The 21,338-nt window shown below is 39.7% G+C and overlaps 1 protein-coding gene across 3 annotated transcripts in view; it reads left to right on the top strand.

The window, feature by feature from the left end:
• The window catches only part of LOC124550861 (upstream stimulatory factor 2), a 55,142-nt gene that overhangs the window by 17,552 nt on the left and 16,252 nt on the right, over nt 1-21,338 (top strand). For all 3 annotated transcript variants that reach the window (XM_047125601.1, XM_047125602.1, XM_047125600.1), the window contains 2 exons: nt 6,207-6,316; nt 11,256-11,384. In XM_047125601.1, the coding sequence (XP_046981557.1) occupies nt 6,207-6,316; nt 11,256-11,384 (239 nt within the window). The remainder of the gene's footprint in view (nt 1-6,206; nt 6,317-11,255; nt 11,385-21,338) is intronic.

The following is a 21,338-nucleotide window of genomic DNA, read 5'->3' as shown; positions in this document are numbered from 1 at the left end:
AATATCCATCACCTAGATACTTCACGTACCTAACACCACATTGTTGAGCTGACATTCGGAATATTAGTTTCATCCCATCAGCTTCCAGCCCACCACTTTACCACTGTAATTCCTTCTGTACACTTCCTTGTTTTCCTACTACCACCTTCCTTCTTCACTGCCATCACTGTCCTTCCTTGTGTCACACCAAGAGCAATATTTGCTCATTACTTGAAGTATAAGATTTACCCTGTATCCACACTAATGACAGGTGATACACCATGAAGTGATGTATGGCCCCTCTTCATCCAGGTTCCATCACAAGAGACACACCGATCTGCCTTCACTACACAGTGTCCTTCTTCTCCTTCATTGTTAATATCTACAGCTTCCTCAGCAGCTGTTTTCACTTCTCCTCGCACTTAACTTCAAGAGGACTGAGGAGTGTTCTGTTGTAATCACTGAATTGGGCGTGTTTATCAAGCCACAAAACAAATTTGTGCCTTCTCTGCCCAGACCTAAGCATCTCATGGCATAACACAATCTTGTATTCACCTGAAACATCTTCCCATGGAGAGCAGAAGTCTTGAACTGAACACCATATTTACAAACTTTACACAAAATATGTATATTACTTAACAATGCAAATTCTGTCACTGTCATCGTACAGTCAAGGGTCCTTTGGCCCGCAGTTACCACATGCAAGTATTTTTGTCAGTCAATTTAAATCCACCGGAAGACTTGTCTTCGGCACTGTACGCGGCATCCTCCATTCCTTCACTAATTTTCTTCTTTAATGAGCTCGGTGACTTTGTCAAAAATTGTTTTTCACACTTAGGAGCACCATCCGTAACATTATTTAAATTTCCTGTACCTTGTACATATGACATTTGATATTTCCTCTTTTTTTTTTTTTTTAAATATGCGTCCACTCATACGACCCATTTTGAGCAAAACGGGTTGATGAATGTAAAACTAAAAACTTACTTAAGTTTGTAGTACACATTTTTTTTAAATGTTGTAAACAAAGGAACAAGCATAAATAATCTTTCTTGCAGCCTTTTAGACTCGTCTGCAATTTGTTTCGGTGGTCTGAACGAAAAATTAATGCACGAAAAATTTCTAGTGTAGAGAAAGTGTGGATCACAGCCTAGAGAGAGAGGATCTGGTAGGTGCAGACAAACTAACTTTTTAAAAATGTATTTCTAGCCAGAATTAGATTATGAAACTTTGTGATGTTATTCTGAAAGCATGAATAATTTTTTTCAGAACTTTGTCTTACATCTGCCCTTAACAAAAGAAGTGCACGAGATGAAAATACGGCCTAATCTTCCTCATAAATATACTAGTAAACACAAAAATTGGTAACAGTGGTGTAACACTACACAAAAAAATATGGTATCTTCAAAGCAGATCTTCAGTTATCATCAGAGACAATACTAACATTCTTTTTGAACAGCAAAAAATATGTAAAAGGCAGTGAAGTATTTCTAACCCAAGATAAACATGTACTTAAATCTACCATTATCCCAGGATGTGGGAAATGTGTGTGCAGTCAGAATAAACAGGGATCAAAAGGGATGGTACTGTACTTAGAAGTACCAACAGGCAACAAAGTGTTTATGAAATTAATTATAATTAACTTCATATCTAGAACTGTCGGTTTTTGTTTCATAAATGTGCAGTGAGTTAGTGTCAGTTTTAGCCAGCCACTTCTTAAATTTATTTCTGCAGAATTTTACTGACAGTTTTCAATTAATACTGTCGGCATACATTCATAATTACTACCCTGCTGCATACTAGTATAAAATGCTTCGATAACAATGTTTGCATTCTTGACATATGCCAGTGTTTGGAACATTTGCGTAAGGGGACTAAGTTTGTGCGAGTTCTGTTTGAGTTTTATCTCCTTAATATTATAAAAATTATAGTGGCTACTCACCCTATTCCTTGGCATGATTAATTAATGTTGAGCTTTTCGATGTTCAACTGATTCATTGATTGTATTTTTCTGCTTGATATTTCGGTGACCAGCTCAGTCAACTTTTTCACTTGCTGCAAGCTGTGTTCCTAGGTTTACTCCAGTCTGGTTTGAGTCCGTGGAGTACCTGAAGATCACTGGGTCATTGGTTGAAATACCAGGCAGAAAAATAGAATCAACAACTTTTCTGATCTTTATTTAACAAAGAAATTCCCCAAACTGCTGTGCAAATTGAAAAGTTCTTGTATTTTATTTTCGCTGCCAGTTTTGCCAATTCATTATACCATCTTCAGGACCCATATGCACCTCTCAAAAATAATAGATACTGCCATACTGGTTCCATATGTTTCCGTATGTCGTGAATTATTAAGTGCTTTCTTCTAAAACTTGATTGCTTCAGCACCTGAAAATTCATGACATCCAGGAACACATGGCTCCAGTATGCCAGTGTCAATTATTTTTTAGAGGCGCATGTGGGGCCTGAGGATGGCATAATAAATTACCGAAACAGGTAACAAAAATAAAATAACTTCCCAATTTGCACCACCGTTTGGCGAATTTCTTTGTTGCTGCTATCCCACATCAACAATGGATCAATTGACTTACTGATCAGCAGAAAGCACACATTTGATTTACATCTGTTAGTAATTCAGATTTCAGGTCCTTTGTAAACGAGTCTCAGCACTGGACATGACATTACATAATGTACACTTCCTCCATTAGCTACTACCATGCCTTGTACTGAAGCCACTGAGAATTCCCTGTCCACCCCTGTTATCTGAGTGTCAGCGCGGCAGGAAGCCACGCCAAGGAGTCCGGGTTCGGTTCCCGGCTGGGGCAGGAGATTTTCTCTGCTCAGGGACTGGGTGTTGTGTTGTCCTCATTATTTCATCCCCATCTCCAACGTGCAAGTCGCCCAATGTGGCATCGAATGCAATAAGTACTTGCCCTCGGCAGCTGAACTTCCCCAAATGGGTAACTCCTGGCCCAATATGCTGTATGCTCATTTCTACTGAGAATTCCCTCAAATTCAGCACTAAATTGCAGTTAAAACTTTCCCTTACACACAGGGAAACTCCAGTGACATACGAGGACTGTTCAAAAAGTGAGGTGACTTCAAATTGCTCTCTCTCTCTCTCTCTCTCTCTCTCTCTCTCTCTCTCTCTCTCTCTCTCTCTTTTTTACACGTCCTGGAAATATGTTCACAGTTTAAGGTGTACAGCATACGTCGTTTGTTTTTGGCAGATAAAAAGGTTAGACACGTTTCAATGTGCTCGGCGATTTTCAATTATAAAAGATAGAGCAAAGAATTTGATCGAAGTTTGTGTGAAAAATGGAATCAAGTGCTCTAAAACACCTGAAATGGTGAACACTTGAAATGGTGACAGTGGCATACGCTTAGTCTACTCTAAGCAAAAAAAAAGTCATAACTGGTGACGAAACATGGATTTATGGTTATGACGGTGAAACCAAAGCCCAGTTGTCCAAATGGAAGCATCGCGGAGAGCAAAGACTGAAAAAAGCATGCCAAGTTAAATCAAATGTCAAAGTTTTGCACACTTTCTTCTTCTTCTTCTTCCCCCCCCCCCCCCCCCCCCCCCCCCCTGACATTATGCGCCATTTGTGAGAAGCAATACGCAAAAATGTCCAGGATTGTGGACAAACAATTCATGGCTTCTGCATTGTGACAATGCACCTACTCATTCATCGTTGCTTGTGAGGGTGGTGGTTTTTTTTTTTTTTTTTTTTTTTTTTTTTTTTTTTTTTTTTTTTTTTTTTTTTTGTGCTAAAAACAACACGAAAATCATGCCTCAGCTATCGTATTCACCAGATTTGGTGACTTCCTGTTCCCAAAACTGAAGAGACCTATGAAAGAACACACATTTTCAGCAATTGAGGAAATAAAAACTGCAACGCTGCAACTAGTTGAGACTGTACCAGGAAGTTCTTATGAGAAGTGTTTCCAAGATTGGAATAAACATTGGCACAAGTGTATTGTATCTGTGGGGTGATTGCATTGAAGGGAACAACATGAATATTGATGAATAAATAAATATTCTTTAATAAAAATACAAAGTCACCTTACTTTTTTTGAACACACGTTGTACACTGCCAGTGTGCCATTCTTGATTCCATTGGTTGAATTTATAAGATGCAGCCTTCGAAACCACTTTCCAAACGAGTTTGTGAGTGTTGTCAGGCAGCTAGAAAATTAAATGACTTAGACTAGCACAATCTCTTTGTCTATGCAAAATAGTCTTCACTAGATTTCACTTATGTAACACGGTGGAATCACAATAAGAAATACCGGAGCTGTAGACGGGTGCTCAGAGTTGATTCTTGATGCTACATGTGATTAAAAGCCGTTATGTTTTATAAATGGTTTATGAACAAATTATTGGCATATCTCCGATCAAAAGTTTGGTTATTGCGATGGTCAGTGGTAGCACCCACTTCATACTAATATCCATCTGAGACATCAAAGGTGCTCTCTGTAAATATTAGGAAGTATGGCGTCATTTCTGATGTATTTTGTTATGGATGTATTTAGATCATGGACAGCAGGTTTTATCGGATTAGTGATTAAACTTTTAAGTAATGTGTATGTTGTTAATACATTCTGTGGTTAACCATCCAATTTGAATCCATACAGTAACAACATGGATTATTGCTGTTCCTGAGTCTCCACAAATCCTCGTACTTAAGGAAATACAGAGTCTGCCAGAAAAATGTATACACACTTCAAGGAACAAAAAGTGTTTATTTTACATTTAGTGATTGATGACACATGTTGTACAATCTTCAGTTTAGCACATCATTACTTTAAATGTTTAAAATGATGGGTGGTCACCACAACTATGTCAGTCATTGTTACAGTGGCGATTGCTGCACATTTCGCTGTAATCTCCCAGGAAAGTTCCTCTAGCTTTCACAGTTCCCCACAAGTAAAAGTCCATAGGTATTAGATCCGGCGAGCGTGGAGGGAACTCAATGAGCCCTCGTTGCCTAATCCAATGTCCCGGAAAATCGCCATCCAGGAAAGCTTGTACGGCTAGGTGGTAGTGTGGTAGCACCCCGTACTGTTGATAGAATACCTCTTCATCAGCTCCATAAAGTGCATGTATACCTGGCAAAATTGATGTGTGTAACATTTCCAGGTACATTTCTCCCAGTGACAGTAGCATCAAAGAAAAAGGGTCGTCCTAAGAGCCTAGATGATGGTCCACTCAATACATGAGCCCCTGGTAGATTGACCGCTTTATCTACATAAACATGCGGATTTTCCAGTGCACAGTACTCACAGTTATGCTGATTCACGGTTCCATTAAGTTTAAATTGTGCCTCACCACTCCACACTACTTTCATCACAAATTATTCGTCATCAGTTACCATTTGCTGATACCATTTGTAAAATTGTATTCAGTGATCAGGATTGTCACGATTAATCGCCTGCAGTAATCGTGGAATGTCAACTTTCCACTTCACAGCTTTCAGAATTCTTCGTACACTTGTACTGCTAACCCCCACTTCACGTGCACATTGTGTAGCAGACTTCTGTGGAGAATTACCAAAAGTTTCCAACACGAGAGCAGGACTAGTAGCTAGCTGTGTGCTGTCTCCCTGATCTTACTTTGTGAATATCACAAATTGTTCCATGCAATTCAAACTTGTCAATGATGCCTATAATTGTTAGGCTGGTTGGTGGTTTTGTTTCAAACTCCCACCTGCGCTGACAGTGCACTTCAACAGCATCATCAAACTTTAAAACCACTTCACAATACATTTTTGTTGCTCAAATGTTAAGTGTGCTCCAGCTATCTTGTTTTCTTAATACTGAGATGAAAGTACCAACATCTGTTGAGCCAAAGCCCATATTAGGACACACCCGTAACTGAAATCATATGACAATATCGATATCTCAATAGAGCCTGACAAAGAGTGTATACATTTTTCTGTCAAACTCTGTAGATGAAATCACAAAATGGCATGATTAAGGGTGCAATCAAAATTAATTAGTTGCCACCCTATTACTTATGACTCACTCCCACTCCTGGTTGATACTGTAAATGGGCACAAATGTGAATTTGAGTAACAGTTTGAATGCAGATAAAAAATTACGTAAAGAAAATTATAAGTAATTTGAAAACTGAAATTATTATGTACAGTACTCGTCTCAACTGCTCGAATCTAAGCAGGACATGTATTCCTGCTGCTCACAATATTAACTTTTGTTTCCTCATTGCAGGCCAAGTATATGTGATTGGCAGCACACCTGAGGTATTCACCACACAAACAGCAAGGCCTGTGGCTACACGAACATCTGAATCAAGTTTGGGAAGGGGGATAGTGCCCACGGTATGTAGTTTTGTAAGCGACTGTTCATTGGTGATAAAGATAATTTGTCTGTGTATGTAAGCGTGGCTGTGAACTGATTTTTTAAGTTGGTAGGCTGTATTTTCATGTTAGTGTGAATGTCTTAAAGGTAAGATCTTTCACTGGTAAAAATAATTACTAAATGCTGTGTACAGCAGCATTACTGATATTATAGTGATAATATACTTCTCATAACTTTAATCCTTGATGTTATTGTGGCCCTCAGTCTGAAGACGTGTTTGATGCATTTCTTCATGCTAATACATACTGCACAGGTACCCTCATCTCTGCATAACTACTGCAACATTCATCGGTTTGAACTTCCTTACTGTAGTCAACCTCTAGTCCCCCCCACACACACACCCCTCTCTCTCTCTCTCTCTCTCTCTCTCTCTCTCTCTCTCTCTCCCTCTCCCCCTCCCTCCCTCCCTCCCTCCCTCCCTCCCTCCCTCCCTCCCCCTCTCCCCCCCTCTCCCCCCCTCCCCCCCTCCCCCCCCCCTCCTCTGCCCCCCCCCCCCCCCCCCAAATTACAAAATTAATGATTCCTACATAACTCAGGAAGTTCCCCATTAACCCTCCAGAAAAGAGTTCCTAATGTATAAATTTATGTTTAATTTTAAGACTCACCTTTTCAGAAATACTTTTCTTGCTGTCTCCAATCTGCATTTTATATCTTCTCTACTTAGATCATCATCAGGTAGTTTGCTGCCCAAGTAGCAAAACACATCTGCTACTTTAAGTGCCTTGTTTTCTAGTCTAGTTTCCTTGGCTTCACCCGATTTAATTCGACTACATTCAGTTATCCATGTTTTGCTTTTTTTATATTCGTCTTCTGTCATTCTTTCAAGACACTGTCCATTCAGTCCAACTGCGCTTCCAAGTCCGTTGCTGTCTCTGGAATTATAGTATCATTGGCAAACCTCAGTTTTCTTTTCTTCTCTCTGAACTTCAATTGCTACTCCATTTGTGTGTGTGTGTGTGTGTGTGTGTGTGTGTGTGTGCATATTGAATAGCATCGTGAGTAGGCTACAACCTGTCTCTCTCCCTTTTCATCCACTGCCTCCCTTTCATGCCCCTAAACGCTTATAACTGCCATCTGGTTTCTGTTCAAGTTGTAAATAACTTTTCATTCCCTGTATTTTTACCGCGGCTATCCTCAGAATTTCAAAATCTCAACTATTGCTTCCCTTTTGTGTCTTTCCACCCTCATAATAGCTATCATTTTCTGTAAGATAGTAAATAACCTGCTGCTCCCTATATTTATCCCTACTGCCTTCAGAACTTTAAAGAGTGTGTTCTTTTCATAAATGTGCGAATGTAAGTTTGCCTTTTTTGAACAAGATAAGTCACAGGTTCAATATTGCCCTGGGTGTTTCCACATTTCTCCAGAACCCAAACTGATCTGACCAAATGTCAGAATCTATCAGTTTTTCCATTCTTTGTTAATGGACTTGTATCAAAATTTTACATCCTTGATTTATTAAGCTGATTGTTCAGTAATATTAACGACACCTGTGAGCACCTCGCTATTTTGCAACTATAGTTCCTTCATTCTTCTTGAAGTCTGAGGGTAATTTTACATGTCTCATATCTTGGGCACCAAGTGGATTGGTTTTTTCAAGGTAAATTCTTCCAAGAATGTTAATAATTCTGATGGAATGTCTTGTATTCCAGAGGCCTTGTTTTAACTTACATGTTTCAGTACACTGTCAAATTTCTGGCTGCAAAGGGAATGCCACAGTTGTTCTTAGTACCACTGAATATCACTGAAAATTGGTATTGTTGTTGAAAGATAGCATGTACAAGTACTCAAATATGCCATGCAGCAGAAAAAATGGTTGAGCTACTCTAGAACTCTAGTCTACCAGAGGGTGTCATCTAAAATCTTGGAGTGTGAGCTCCTATATCTCCAAGGCTGGACAGATTGCCTGAATTCCACAAGAAGGGTACTCTGTTGAGACTAAAGAGCTGGCCATATATTTAACTAAGCTGATGACTCAGATAGTTGGCCGCAAACTTCACATCAGAAACTCTCAGAAGTTCATCGAGAAAAGTAAAGAGTTGGTCCAAACAATATTTTAGTCAGCCGGGGATGTGGTCTCACTATCTACTAAAGTTCCTGTGGAGGACAGAGTAAAACTGTTGTCAGAGCATTTTCCGCCTGATACGATAAAGTTGTTCAGACATGGGATGACGAATGCTTACTTCTTGTGTAGTGGTAAATTTTATGAAATGGTGGATGGAATGTATATGGGTTCTCCATTGTCTCCTGCAGTGAGCAACTTTTTTATGGAATATTTTCAGGAATGTGCGTCAAATATGTTTGACTCCCCTATGTCCATTTTTGTTTTATTGTTCCATTGACAATATGTCTATGGTCTGGCCACCTGATGGAGACGCCCTTGAGCATTTTGTTGAACATATGAACAGTATGCACAAACATGTGCCATTTTTAAATTTGTTGGTACAATGAAAATTGGATGTACATCTTTGCCACTCGGTGTACAAGTCGACACACACAGATCTATATCGTAGTGCTCAGAGTTTTCATCATCCAGTCCAGAAGAGAGCAATTGTAAATATGTGGGTACACATGCAGAAACTGTTTCAGCTGAGGACCACTTGGATTCCGAAATCAACCATCTGAACTACATGTGAAAAATGTTAAAACATTCACATGATGAGCTACGGACTGTATTCCTTCCATTTTACGGTGCTACATTGAGCAAAACAGGCAGGATCGTGGGAAGATGAGGTACGAGACTTATTTTTTTACCACCTATGAAGATAGAGATCCTGCGATCTGTTAATGATATTCTCAGCTTCAGGATCCCTGGGATTTGTAACATTCATTGTGAGCGTGGTAGCAATTAAATCAGTCAGTTTATCCAAACCATTTCTGACCACTGTTCAGTACATTAATGGCTTATTAAAAAGTGAAAACTGGAGAAATTTGCAATTGCTGGGCACAGCCTCGCAGAAAATGCAAAATACTGTTTGACAAAACAAAGGTTTTGTCCTATGCTTTTACATTCTGGGATTCTGTAATTAAGGAGGCTGTAGAAATAAGAATGTAGGACAGGATCTTCAACCGTGACAGTGGATGCAATCTTAGTGGTGCATGGAAGCGAGCTCTTGATGCAGAGAAGAGGCAGAGATAATAGTCGCAATGTTTACGGTATTACGGGAGCAGTGGCACGAAAGGTGCTTACTTTGATACCATTTGTGGCAGCACTATGTAATTATCTATCAATTGGAAGCCCTCTATGGACTATATAAAGCCACCTCAGCAGCAGTGTAGTCAGTCAGTGGCACCTGACAAAGGTGATGAGGCAATCATCAAAAGCTTGAGGTTTTATCCTAAATTGACACTGCAAGAAGTCCAGTACCATCATGAAAGATGTTCTCATATATTATTTCCCATTTCATCTTCCTCTTTCCTTTCTATAATATTCCCTTCAAGTATGTTGGCTTTGTATAACCCTCCTGTATATTCCTTTAACCTTTCCGCTGTTGGTTGGTACTGGAATATGATCTAGTCTCTTGATATCCAAACTGGTGTTTCTCCAAAAATTTCTTCTTACCAAAGTCTTGCATACATCTGCAGTTCAACATTCGTCCTGTAGCTATTTTTACTAAGCCATTTTGTACTTCTTGTCAGTGTTATTTTTTCGAGGTCTGTGTTCCCTTTCTTGTGCCCTCTTCATTTGCTACATTTTTATATTTTCTACTTTTGTTATTTAAGTTCAATGATTTGTACATTGTTCAAGTATTACCTCCAGGCCTTGTCTTTTTGCCTGTTCAATCCTCTGATGTCTTCATTATTTCATCTCTCAAGACCACTCATTCACCTTCTAATGCATTCTTTTCCTGTTTTAATCGTTGCCTAAAAGTCACTTTGAAAACATCAACGAACTCTGGCTCATTTAACTTAACCAGGCCCCATCTCCTTAATGGAGAGGTACAAAACTCATCTGTTGTTGACCATAAGTTCATGACAGTATGACTTTAGACTTAATATACTCAAACTGTTACAAAATTTTTAAACACTTTTCTCTTTGTGACAATTTAGTTCTGAATGAACGTTTGCAACTATGGAATAAAAATTCCTTCAGTATTATAAAGCCCTTACTTAGAAACACCTAAAATTGACTCGTCTTTTTAGTCAGAGCGGACTTTAAAATACTGCCTTCCTCTCTCCCTTTTATTTATTACATTGTAATCATTTTCATACAAAATGTATAGAATAATTGCTATGGATTGCCTGTATAAATTTCAATTTGCATATTACTGGCAATTGACTTGTGAGATAAACTTCTGTATATTGTTTATTTTTTAAATTTCGGCAGCTGATTTCTTAAACTGTTAATAGATGGCACAACATGTTTTGTGACCACATTGTGGCAGCTTCAGCTAGTGAGACTCTGTCTGATGTCACATCCAGTGCCTGTTTCCTCTTACAGCCCTTAGTGGTGTATGGTGTGCTATGCCATGTAGCTATAACTGTACTGACAATTACCAAGTTTTTGTCTGTTCCAGTGTATGCAGTTCAGATATTATCTTGTTTTGATGTATTTTATATGATGAGAGCTTTTTGTTCTTAATCTGTTCTATATGTTAGTATAGTCTTCTCATAAATTTGTTCAGTATAACAACACTCTATTCTTGGTTTTCTCTGTGTTAATGGTTTTGTAATCGTTTTTAGGCAATTGTTTGAATTTTCTGATAGACACTCATAGTGGGTGTCGAAACCAGGTTAAAGTGAAATTTTGTTACAACCAGTTGGCTGTATTATACAAATCATATCTATGTAATTCCCCTTAAAGATATTGCAAATTTAAGTGCTTCTCAAATGTAAATATTTTAAAAATTGTACTGTTCATGTTGATATTTTTAAGTAAATGATCAGTGTGTGTTTCAGCGTGATGACAGGAGAAGAGCAACGCATAATGAAGTTGAGAGGAGGCGCAGGGATAAAATAAACAACTGGATTGGGAAACTCAGCAAGATTATACCGAACTGCTCGCCTGAATCTACAAAAACTGGTCAGGTAAGAAACGTGTACTTTTAACTTTGTAAGATGTAGTGGGTAACTGTGCTGTAGTTGACAGTCTTAACAACATGAGTTGCCAACATATACTGTTTACAGCACAAATAGTATGAGACATACAGGAATTGGATATGGAAAGTCTATACCGAAAATGTATAAGGTGGCATCTCTTCCCTTGTATGCTGTAGTACTATCCGGCTGTCCATTATCCATAGTTACCAACTATTGTTGACTGTCAGTGTTGACTTTTCGTCTCTCAGATTTCTTTGTTTTCATCGAGACGCCTTAATTTTGTTATTGTATTTACATGTCTAGCTCCATAGTACCAAATTGAGAAGCGAATCTCCAAGGTTATGGAACGTGTCAGTACATAAAACTAAAACATAAAAATAATAACAGATAAAATAAAATGTGTATGAACCCATAAGAAGTCAAGCCATAAGTTTGAGTAAACGCAGTCAACAATATAACATAGGAATCGGCTTAATTTTTCCTCCTTGGCAGAATAGGAGTGGCCCATGAGGGGACTCTTCAGTTCACAGGAATTACTGCAAAGATTATTGAATTCTTGTGGTAGCTTATTGAAAATGGATGCAACAGTATACTGTACAAGAGTTAAGGAAGAGCGATTCAAATACAAACTGGATTTCTGCATCAGTATTAACTGAGTGACACCTGCTAATTCTTGGGAATGAACTGATATTTATTGTTAACAGGGAATGACTGAAACATTCCTTGTGGGGAAAAATGTATCTAAAAACAAAGATGATGTAACTTACCAAACGAAAGCGTTGGTGTGTGTGTGTGTGTGTGTATATATATATATATATATATATATATATATATATATATATATATATATATATAAACAAAGATGAGGTGACTTACCGAACAAAAGCGCTGGCGGGTTTTAAGGGAGAGGGTAAGGAGTCATTCCAATCCCGGGAGCGGAAAGACTTACCTTAGGGGGAAAAAAGGACAGGTATACACTCGCACACACGCACATATCCATCCACACATACAGACACAAGCAGACATATTTGGTCTTTAAATATGTCTGCTTGTGTCTGTAGGTGTGGATGGATATGTGCGTGTGTGCGAGTGTATACCTGTCCTTTTTTCCCCCTAAGGTAAGTCTTTCCGCTCCCGGGATTGGAATGACTCCTTACCCTCTCCCTTAAAACCCACTTCCTTTCGTCTTCCCCTCTCCTTCCCTCTTTCCTGATGAGGCAACAGTTTGTTGCGAAAGCTTGAATTTTGTGTGTATGTTTGTGTTTGTTTGTGTTTGTTTGTGTGTCTATCGACCTGCCAGCGCTTTTGTTCGGTAAGTCACCTCATCTTTGTTTTTTTTTTATATATATATATATATACCAACAAGCAACAGTACCTCCATTATGACAGCTGCTACCCATTCCATATCAAACGGTCCCTTCCCTACAGCCTAGGTCTTCGTGGCAAACGAATCTGCTCCAGTCCGGTATCCCTGAACCATTACATCAACAACCTGACAACAGCTTTCGCATCCCGCAACTACCCTCCCGACCTGGTACAGAAGCAAATAACCAGAGCCACTTCCTCATCCCCTCAAACCCAGAATCCCCCACAGAAGAACCACAAAAGTGCCCCACTTGTGACAGGATACTTTCCGGGACTGGATCAGACTCTGAATGTGGCTCTCCAGCAGGGATACGACTTCCTCAAATCCTGCCCTGAAATGAGATCCATCCTTCATGAAATCCTCCCCACTCCACCAAGAGTGTCTTTCCGCCGTCCACTTAACCTTCGTAACCTGTTAGTTCATCCCTATGAAATCCCCAAACCACCTTCCCTACCCTCTGGCTCCTACCCTTGTAACCGCCCCCGGTGTAAAACCTGTCCCATGCACCCTCCCACCACCACCTACTCCAGTCCTGTAACCCGGAAGGTGTACACGATCAAAGGCAGAGCCACATGTGAAAGCACCCACGTGATTTACCAACTGACCTGCCTACACTGTGAAGCTTTCTATGTGGGAATGACCAGCAACAAACTGTCCATTCGCATGAATGGACACAGGCAGACAGTGTTTGTTGGTAATGAGGATCACCCTGTGTCTAAACATGCCTTGGTGCACGGCCAGCACATCTTGGCACAGTGTTACAAAGTCCGGGTTATCTGGATACTTCCCACTAACACCAACCTATCCGAACTCCGGAGATGGGAACTTGCTCTTCAATATATCCTCTCTTCCTGTTACCCACCAGGCCTCAATCTCCGCTAATTTCAAGTTGCCGCCACTCATACCTCACCTGTCATTGAACATCATATTTGCCTCTGCACTTCCGCCTCGACTGACATCTCTGCCCAAACTCTTTGTCTTTAAATATGTCTGCTTGTGTCTGTATATGTGTGGATGGATATGTGTGTGTGTGTGTGTGTGAGAGTGTATACCCGTCCTTTTTTCCCCCTAAGGTAAGTCTTTCCGCTCCCGGGATTGGAATGAGAAATGGCAGCATTAAGTCTTTGAACAGGATCCTGAATGTGTGCTTTCCATGACAGTTTGCTATCTGTCTGAACACCTAGAAATTTAAACTGTTCAGTTTCACTAATCAAATGCTCATTGTGTGAAATGAAGACATCAGATTTTGTTGAATTGTGTGTTAGAAACTGTAAAAACTAAGTCTTACTGTGATTTAGCCATAGTTTATTTTCTACAAGCCATGAACTGCACTATTGGAAACAGAGCCAATGTTGTACACAGCATCCTTTACTACTGGAATATGGTTCACAAAAGGTTCTGTTTGATAATGTTGAAACACAATTAGTATAGAAAGAGTGATTATTTTTCAAAGATAATTACACTAAACTCTTCACATGCAACTGTCTACTAGGTGTAATGATTATTATATTAACTTTCGCACTGAAATTTTGTATTTAATCACACTAAACTAATGCATTTCCATCCATTCTACCTGTGTGGTTTAGCTTTTAGGCATTTCTAACTCCAAATTGAGCCTCAGAAAACCGATAGTTATCATATCCGCAAATACACCAGATGTCAGTGTTACACGAAAGCCCACCAACAACCTTGCACACAGACCAAAAACCGCTTGCAACCTAAATGTCACAATGTATCTATAATTGTGTGGCAGAGAAGTTTCTCTCTTCTTCCACTCGCGTGAAGGTCAGTATTAAAAGTCCTGATGGAAAGAATAAATAAAAGAATGTTTAGAAAATAAATATATTTACAATGCCCATGTTTGACATCAACTTGCATAATCTCTCAGGCAGCAAATGGTAGCACTAGCAGTAGAGGGTATAGAAAGCATGGCAGGGGATGCAGAAAACAGTGTAGTTGTTTGCTTATTTAAGGCATGCTGCTCATAGGAGTTTGATTGTGTCAGTCAGTAGCAATGGTCGCAGAACTAAGATCAGAGAGGGCACTTCTTGCCCACTGTATACTTTGCTGTGATTTCTGGCACCAATTTATAAGAATAATTACCATTAATAGCAAGGTTTGTGGGTTGAAAATGGTTGTCAGCCCTAATCTGAGAACTACTATAGCTGAATTTTATTTCTGTGCAACTGAAATGGACGAAATTTTAAAAAGAAATCATTCGATTTCCTCAGTACAGTCGTTGTCGTTATACAGAAACGGTGAGTTATCTGATGTCCAAAAGAGCATGATCATTGGCTTTTGGGCCAAGGGTGGAAGCATTCCTGAAATGGCTGAGTTTGTAAACTGATCATATGTCACTGTGTGTGGCAAAATGGCACTAAAAAAAAAACTGGCACCGAGGTGACTGTAGTGCACTACAGACCATAGATGACAGGGATGAATTATGACTGTGGAGATGTGTACGGGCAAATAGATTTGCAACAGTTGAGCAACTGACTACCCAGATGAACCAAGGGGCTACCAACACTGTGTCTTTCACGACTGTTCGGCAAATGTTGCTGCATGTGGGCCTCCCCTGCAGGCATCTGGTTCATGCACCCATGCTGACTGTTGTTCATTGATCACAAAGATTGGAATTTGCATGCCAACATCACAACTGGTCTTTTCAGATGAATTGTGTTTTGTGCTCCATCACACAGGTGGCCGTTGGCATGTACGGTGTAAAACATCTGAAAACAAGCACCGAGCAACAATCATCAGAAGGGTTCAGGCATTCGCTGGGTGATGTCATTCTGGAAAGCATAGTGGATCGACTCAAGCATGCCACTGTCTTTGGGGCCGTGTCCAACCCTACATTTAATTTGTTTTTCCTCAGCACGATGGCAATGTTCCACACAGCTCAGAGTGTACGTGCATGGGTCGAAGAACACCAGGACGAGTTGACCGTAATCCCCTGGCCACCAAACTCCTCAGATTTAAACCCAATCGAGAATGTGTGGGACTACTTCGATTGGGCTGTTCACATCATTGATCCTCCACTGATAAACCTAGTGCAGCTGGGCATGGCCCTGGGGTTGGCATGGTTCCTCGTTGACTCTCATACTACTAGTCTCACAGCAGTCTGCACTGCAAAAAGTTGTTATTCAGGTTGTTCGTGGGAAGAACGACTGCCGGAAAGCCTCCATGCGCACTCGAATCTGTCTAATTCTACATTCGTGATCTCCTCTGGAAGTATAAGTAGGGGGAAGCAACATATTTGGTACCTCATCCAGAAACGCACCCTCTCGAAACCTGGACAGCAAGCTACACCATGATGCAGAGTGCCTCTCTTGCAGAGTCTGCCACTTGAGTTTGCTAAACATTTCCGTAATGCTATCACGATTACCAAATAACCCTGTGACGAAACACGCCACTCTTCTTTGGATCTTTCCTATCTCCTCTGTCAACCCGACCTGGTACGGATCCAACACTGACGACCTATACTCATGTATAGGTCGAACGAGTGTTTTGTAAGCCACCTCCTTTGTTGATGGACTAAATTTTCTGAGGACTCCCAATGAATCTCAACCTGGCACATGCCCTACCAACAATTAATTTTGTATGATCATTTCAGTTCAAATCGTTCAGTACGCATACTCTCAGATATTTTACAGAAGTAACTGCTACCAGTGTTTGTTCTGCTATCATATAATCCTACAATAAAGGATCCTTCTTTCTATGTATTCGCAATACATTACATTGGTCTATGTTAAGGGTCAGTTGCCACTCCCTGCAGCAAATGCCTATCCGCTGCAGATCTTCCTGCATTTAGCTGCAATTTTCTAGTGCTGCAACTTCTCTGTATACTACAGCATCATCCGCGAAAATCCGCTTAACTGTTGTCAATATATATTCACCAAGGACTTAGGTCTCATCCAAAGTAATGATAAGAACTTTTTTTATATTCATGTCTTTGTGGGTGCTTTCTCTCTGGAACTTACTGTATTTTGCCATCCCTTCTTGAAGATACATGTCATATCTCTGCATGATTCTCCATGTGCAAGCAAAAATAACAGGTCCACACAATATTTGTGCACTTCTTAAAATAACTTCTAAGGCTTTCATTTGCGAGTATTACTTGTCATTAAGAATATGTAGGGACACACATCACTCCTATTTAGTGGTACATATTGCCACATACCATGTTTGACCGAAAATGGACATTACTTCGTTAACCCTACATTTACTATTCTCAGACCTTACTAAAGTTTATGCAGTTAAAAGTTCTCACCACATGGCAAACTTTCTACTACACACTGACTCTTTCCAAAAAGAAGTAACAATCCTCAGCCCTATTAGTGTTTCATCATTTATATCTTCTCTGTATTAATTGGTCATTGATCTGTCAATAGGCTGCACACACTAACTAAAAGGGCCAGTGTGCTGGCTGGCCTGGGTATTGATTTTAGGTAGTTTCCCAAATCAAACTAAGTGAATACCGGGCTGGTACCCACAGTATGCCTCAGTTAAATGATATGCAAACATTTAGAAAACTTGTTCACACTTTCACGTGGGGTAGCAATAAATGAAGAATGATGGAATGCACGAATTCCAACAGAGGCATCTGGCCACCGTGTAACGCTAACATTGCCACATCCAGAATAACATGCCGACCCCATGAAGACACAAGACAGGACCAGGAAAAACAAGAAGGTAGCTGGAAATTGCCCATGTTGCTCATAGCACATCACTCTGTGGATATTATCTGGTGCCATAAAAATGCCTAAAAGTCATTCATACAGGCTTCACTCGCACTTTAATTATTAGGTTGCAGGGCTGTCAGACTGATCATACCTGAATAAATAAAAAAAATTTTTAAACAGTGACTAAAACATTGAAAAATCAAACATTAACCTTCTTAACATTGCGAGTTGTATGCTTTTTATTATTTTGACAGAAACTTAAAATTCCAGATATACTCAGGCAACTTTGGAAAGAATAGCTCACTATAGGCATTTCAGTGCTCATAGTTTAATGTTCAGCTACTGGAGAACATCCAGTATTATGTTTGTAGCCTGACTGCTATGTTTTGTTTGAGGTATTTGCCACCAAAAATGTAGTTTTTACTGTGTGAAACTATGGATACCCTACAACAAAAGTTGCGCTTTCAGCCTGTGTCCTATATTGTTGTTTAGGCAGTGCTTGTGAGCTTTCCAGTGAATTTAGCAGTGCAGAAAGTTAAGAAGAAAGTGATTTTACAAGTCACGACAGTACATCAGTTCACTGACAACTGTTCACCAGTGGTAAAAAATACACACATCCACTTTTCTCTACCCAGGTCCTCAAAGATTTGTATTCACAGGAAATCATTGTGAAATATATGGTATGACTTCATATCTACCCAGAAACTAAAATTTATTTAGTTTCAGGATATTTTGGTTAAAATCCAGTGGACAAGTATACTTGGATTTTATTAATGGTGATCTTCAAAACTTCGTAACTCATCATTTTGAGCTTTTAAAAACTATCCTTCTATGTCTCTATGTAATGTCATTCATTATAGGACGTAGTACATTAACATTTTTTGGAACATAATTTGAAGAGAAATAACATGTTAAGGGGTTAAAGAGCACACGTCTCAGAATAATTTGTAATGCTGTAATAGTTTATCTTTGCCATGTTATTAATAATAATTTCTCTGGCCCCCTACCACTTGACTTGCTGAAACATCAATCGCAGAGTGGTTTCAATCAGAGTTTAGCAATAAAACTCAACGAAACAAACAACATACAGCTCCATACTGCTGTGGAGATTGTTATTTAACATCGTCAGCAGGTACAGATAGTGTTGATGTGGTCTTCAGTGTGAAGACTGGATTGATGCAGTGCTAGTGTGTCCTGTCATGCAAGCCTCTTTGTCTCAAATTACTGCAGCCTACATCCATTTGACCCTACTTACTGTACCCATCCCTCAATCTCTATACAATTTTCGATCCTCCAATACCAAATTGACAAGTCCTTGATGTCTTGGGATGTGTCCTGTCATGCAGTGCCATCATTTAGTTAAGTTATGCCTCAAATTTCTTTTGCCATCAATTCTTCAATAGCTCCTCATTAGTTAATGTTACCCATCTAATCTTCCGCGTTCTTCTGTAGTGCCATATTGCAAGATCTTCTATTCTCTGTGTGTCTGAACTGCTTGTCATCCATGTTTTCACTTCCATTCAAGGCTACACCCTGGACAGATAACTTGGGAAGAGTCTTCTCAAACACTAAATTTGTATCAGATGTTAAGAATTACTTTTCTTCCCCCCAGAAATACTTCCATGCTATAGGCAATCTGCACTTTATTGCAAATCTCATCTCTTTCCTAATCTACCTATCTCAAAATTGCCTGATTTGACTATACTCCTTACCCTTGTTCTGCTTTTTTAGATGCTCATCTTGTAACCCCTTTTCAAGACACTGATCATTTTGTTAGACCGTTCTTTCAGATCCTTGGCTGTCTCCAACGCTTGCTCCTGACAATGTAATTCTGTCAAAGATTTTATTTCTTCTCCGTGATCTTCAATTTCTTCTCCAAATTGTTCTTCGGTTTCCTTTACTGCTTTTTCATGTACAGATTGAACAATATCAGGAATAGGCTGCAACAGTGTTTCACTGCCTTCCAACCACTGTTTGCCTTCCATGTCCTTGGACTCCTGTAACTGTGGTCTTGTTTATGTGTAAGCTGTATATAACCTTTTGCTCCCTGTATTGTATCCTTGTTCTGTCCAGAATTTCAAAAAAGAAATGAGATGCAGAAAGGTTATGCCATTCTTTAGCCAATGTACACTATTAATTTGTCATCATAGCTGGAAATATAAGTGATTCTCTAGTAACAGGAAGCACTTTATAGTTTTCCAGTGATTCAGTTAATTTCTGAAGTAGGCAAAATTAGTTACTAACAATTTATCATTAGCTACTGTGAGTTACTCAGACTCTGATGACACAGAACATCCTGTTGTAGGCCAGAGACACGAAAAGATCAGTTTTGCGTAACCATCCGTTATTGATACTTTCAAGTCTAAATGTCGAGTGTACATATACTGAGTACTAAATGACAGGATGAGTGGAATTCTATTTGTAATAACTGTCATAAGGCGGGACAACAAATTTGTTGTTTATTCATCCACAGATCATTTTACAATAATGTTAGACATTTTAGTTAATAAAACAACAAAAAATTATTAAAAGCTAGCAAACATGCAGGGGTGTAATTACTTGCCACATCAATTTACTTGCAAAACTAATATTGCACTACTTGTTCACACCTCATCATGAATCACTGCACATACATCTTTTTGGCTGAAATCAGGATCGTGAGACTATCCAGGGCTAGCAGACTAATCAAAGGTACAAACTCAACGTGTGCCAGAAACAACTCAGATGATAGCTGAGCAGATCTACTAGTGGTTCACAGCCAAGTGTTTAAACCGTAATTTTCCAAAGACTCAGATTTGCAATTTCAGACATCTACATCTACATTGATACTCCGCAAGCCACCCAACGGTGTGTGGCGGAGGGCACTTTACGCGCCACCGTCATCACCTCCCTTTCCCGTTCCAGTCGCGTATGGTTCGCGGGAAGAACGACTGTCTGAAAGCCTCCATGCGCGCTCTAATCTCTCTAATTTTACATTCGTGATATCCTCGGGAGGTATAAGTAGGGGGAAGCAATATATTCGATACCTCATCCAGAAACGCACCCTCTCGAAACCTGGCGAGCAAGCTACACCGCGATGCAGAGCGCCTCTCTTGCAGAGTCTGCCACTTGAGTTTCTTAAACATCTCCGTAACGCTATCACGGTTACCAAATAACCCTGTGACGAAACGCGCCGCTCTTCTTTGGATCTTCTCTATCTCCTCCGTCAGACCGATCTGGTACGGATCCCACACTGATGAGCAATACTCAAGTATAGGTCGAACGAGTGTTTTGTAAGCCACCTCCTTTGTTTTTGGACTACATTTTCTAAGCACTCTCCCAATGAATCTCAACCTGGTACCCGCCTTACCAACAATTAATTTTATATGATCATTCCACTTCAAATCGTTCCGCACGCATACTCCCAGATATTTTACAGAAGTAACTGCTACCAGTGTTTGTTCCGCTATCATATAATCATACAATAAAGGATTCTTCTTTCTATGTATTCGCAATACATTACATTTGTCTATGTTAAGGGTCAGTTGCCACTCCCTGCACCAAGTGCCTATCTGCTGCAGATCTTCCTGTAACAGTAATCTGCCAGCACCAGAAGTAGACATTAATGATTATTTAAAATTCCTTGGTGTCCATTTGGATAACAAGTTACAACTTAGCAGAAACATAAAGTAACCAGAATGAAAACTGCTTTTATCATAGCACAAAAAAGGTGAACATGTCCTCGGCAGAGTTAGGGATATGAAAGAAGGGAACTAGCTTTTTGACTTACATGGTAGCTTCAAAGACACATTTGCACTTTTTTTACAAGTTAACCTCTCAGCTGCAAGATGTTGGTACACCTAACGTCCCTGATCCTGTGCCCAAAATCCTGAAAATTCCCCAGCTGTAGTAAAC

The sequence above is a fragment of the Schistocerca americana genome, chromosome 9 (genome assembly GCF_021461395.2).
Source record: "Schistocerca americana isolate TAMUIC-IGC-003095 chromosome 9, iqSchAmer2.1, whole genome shotgun sequence".
In the NCBI taxonomy this organism is placed as follows: Eukaryota; Metazoa; Arthropoda; class Insecta; order Orthoptera; family Acrididae; genus Schistocerca; species Schistocerca americana.
Note: the sequence above shows the minus strand (reverse complement) of the source record. Positions and strands in the feature narration are given on the sequence as shown.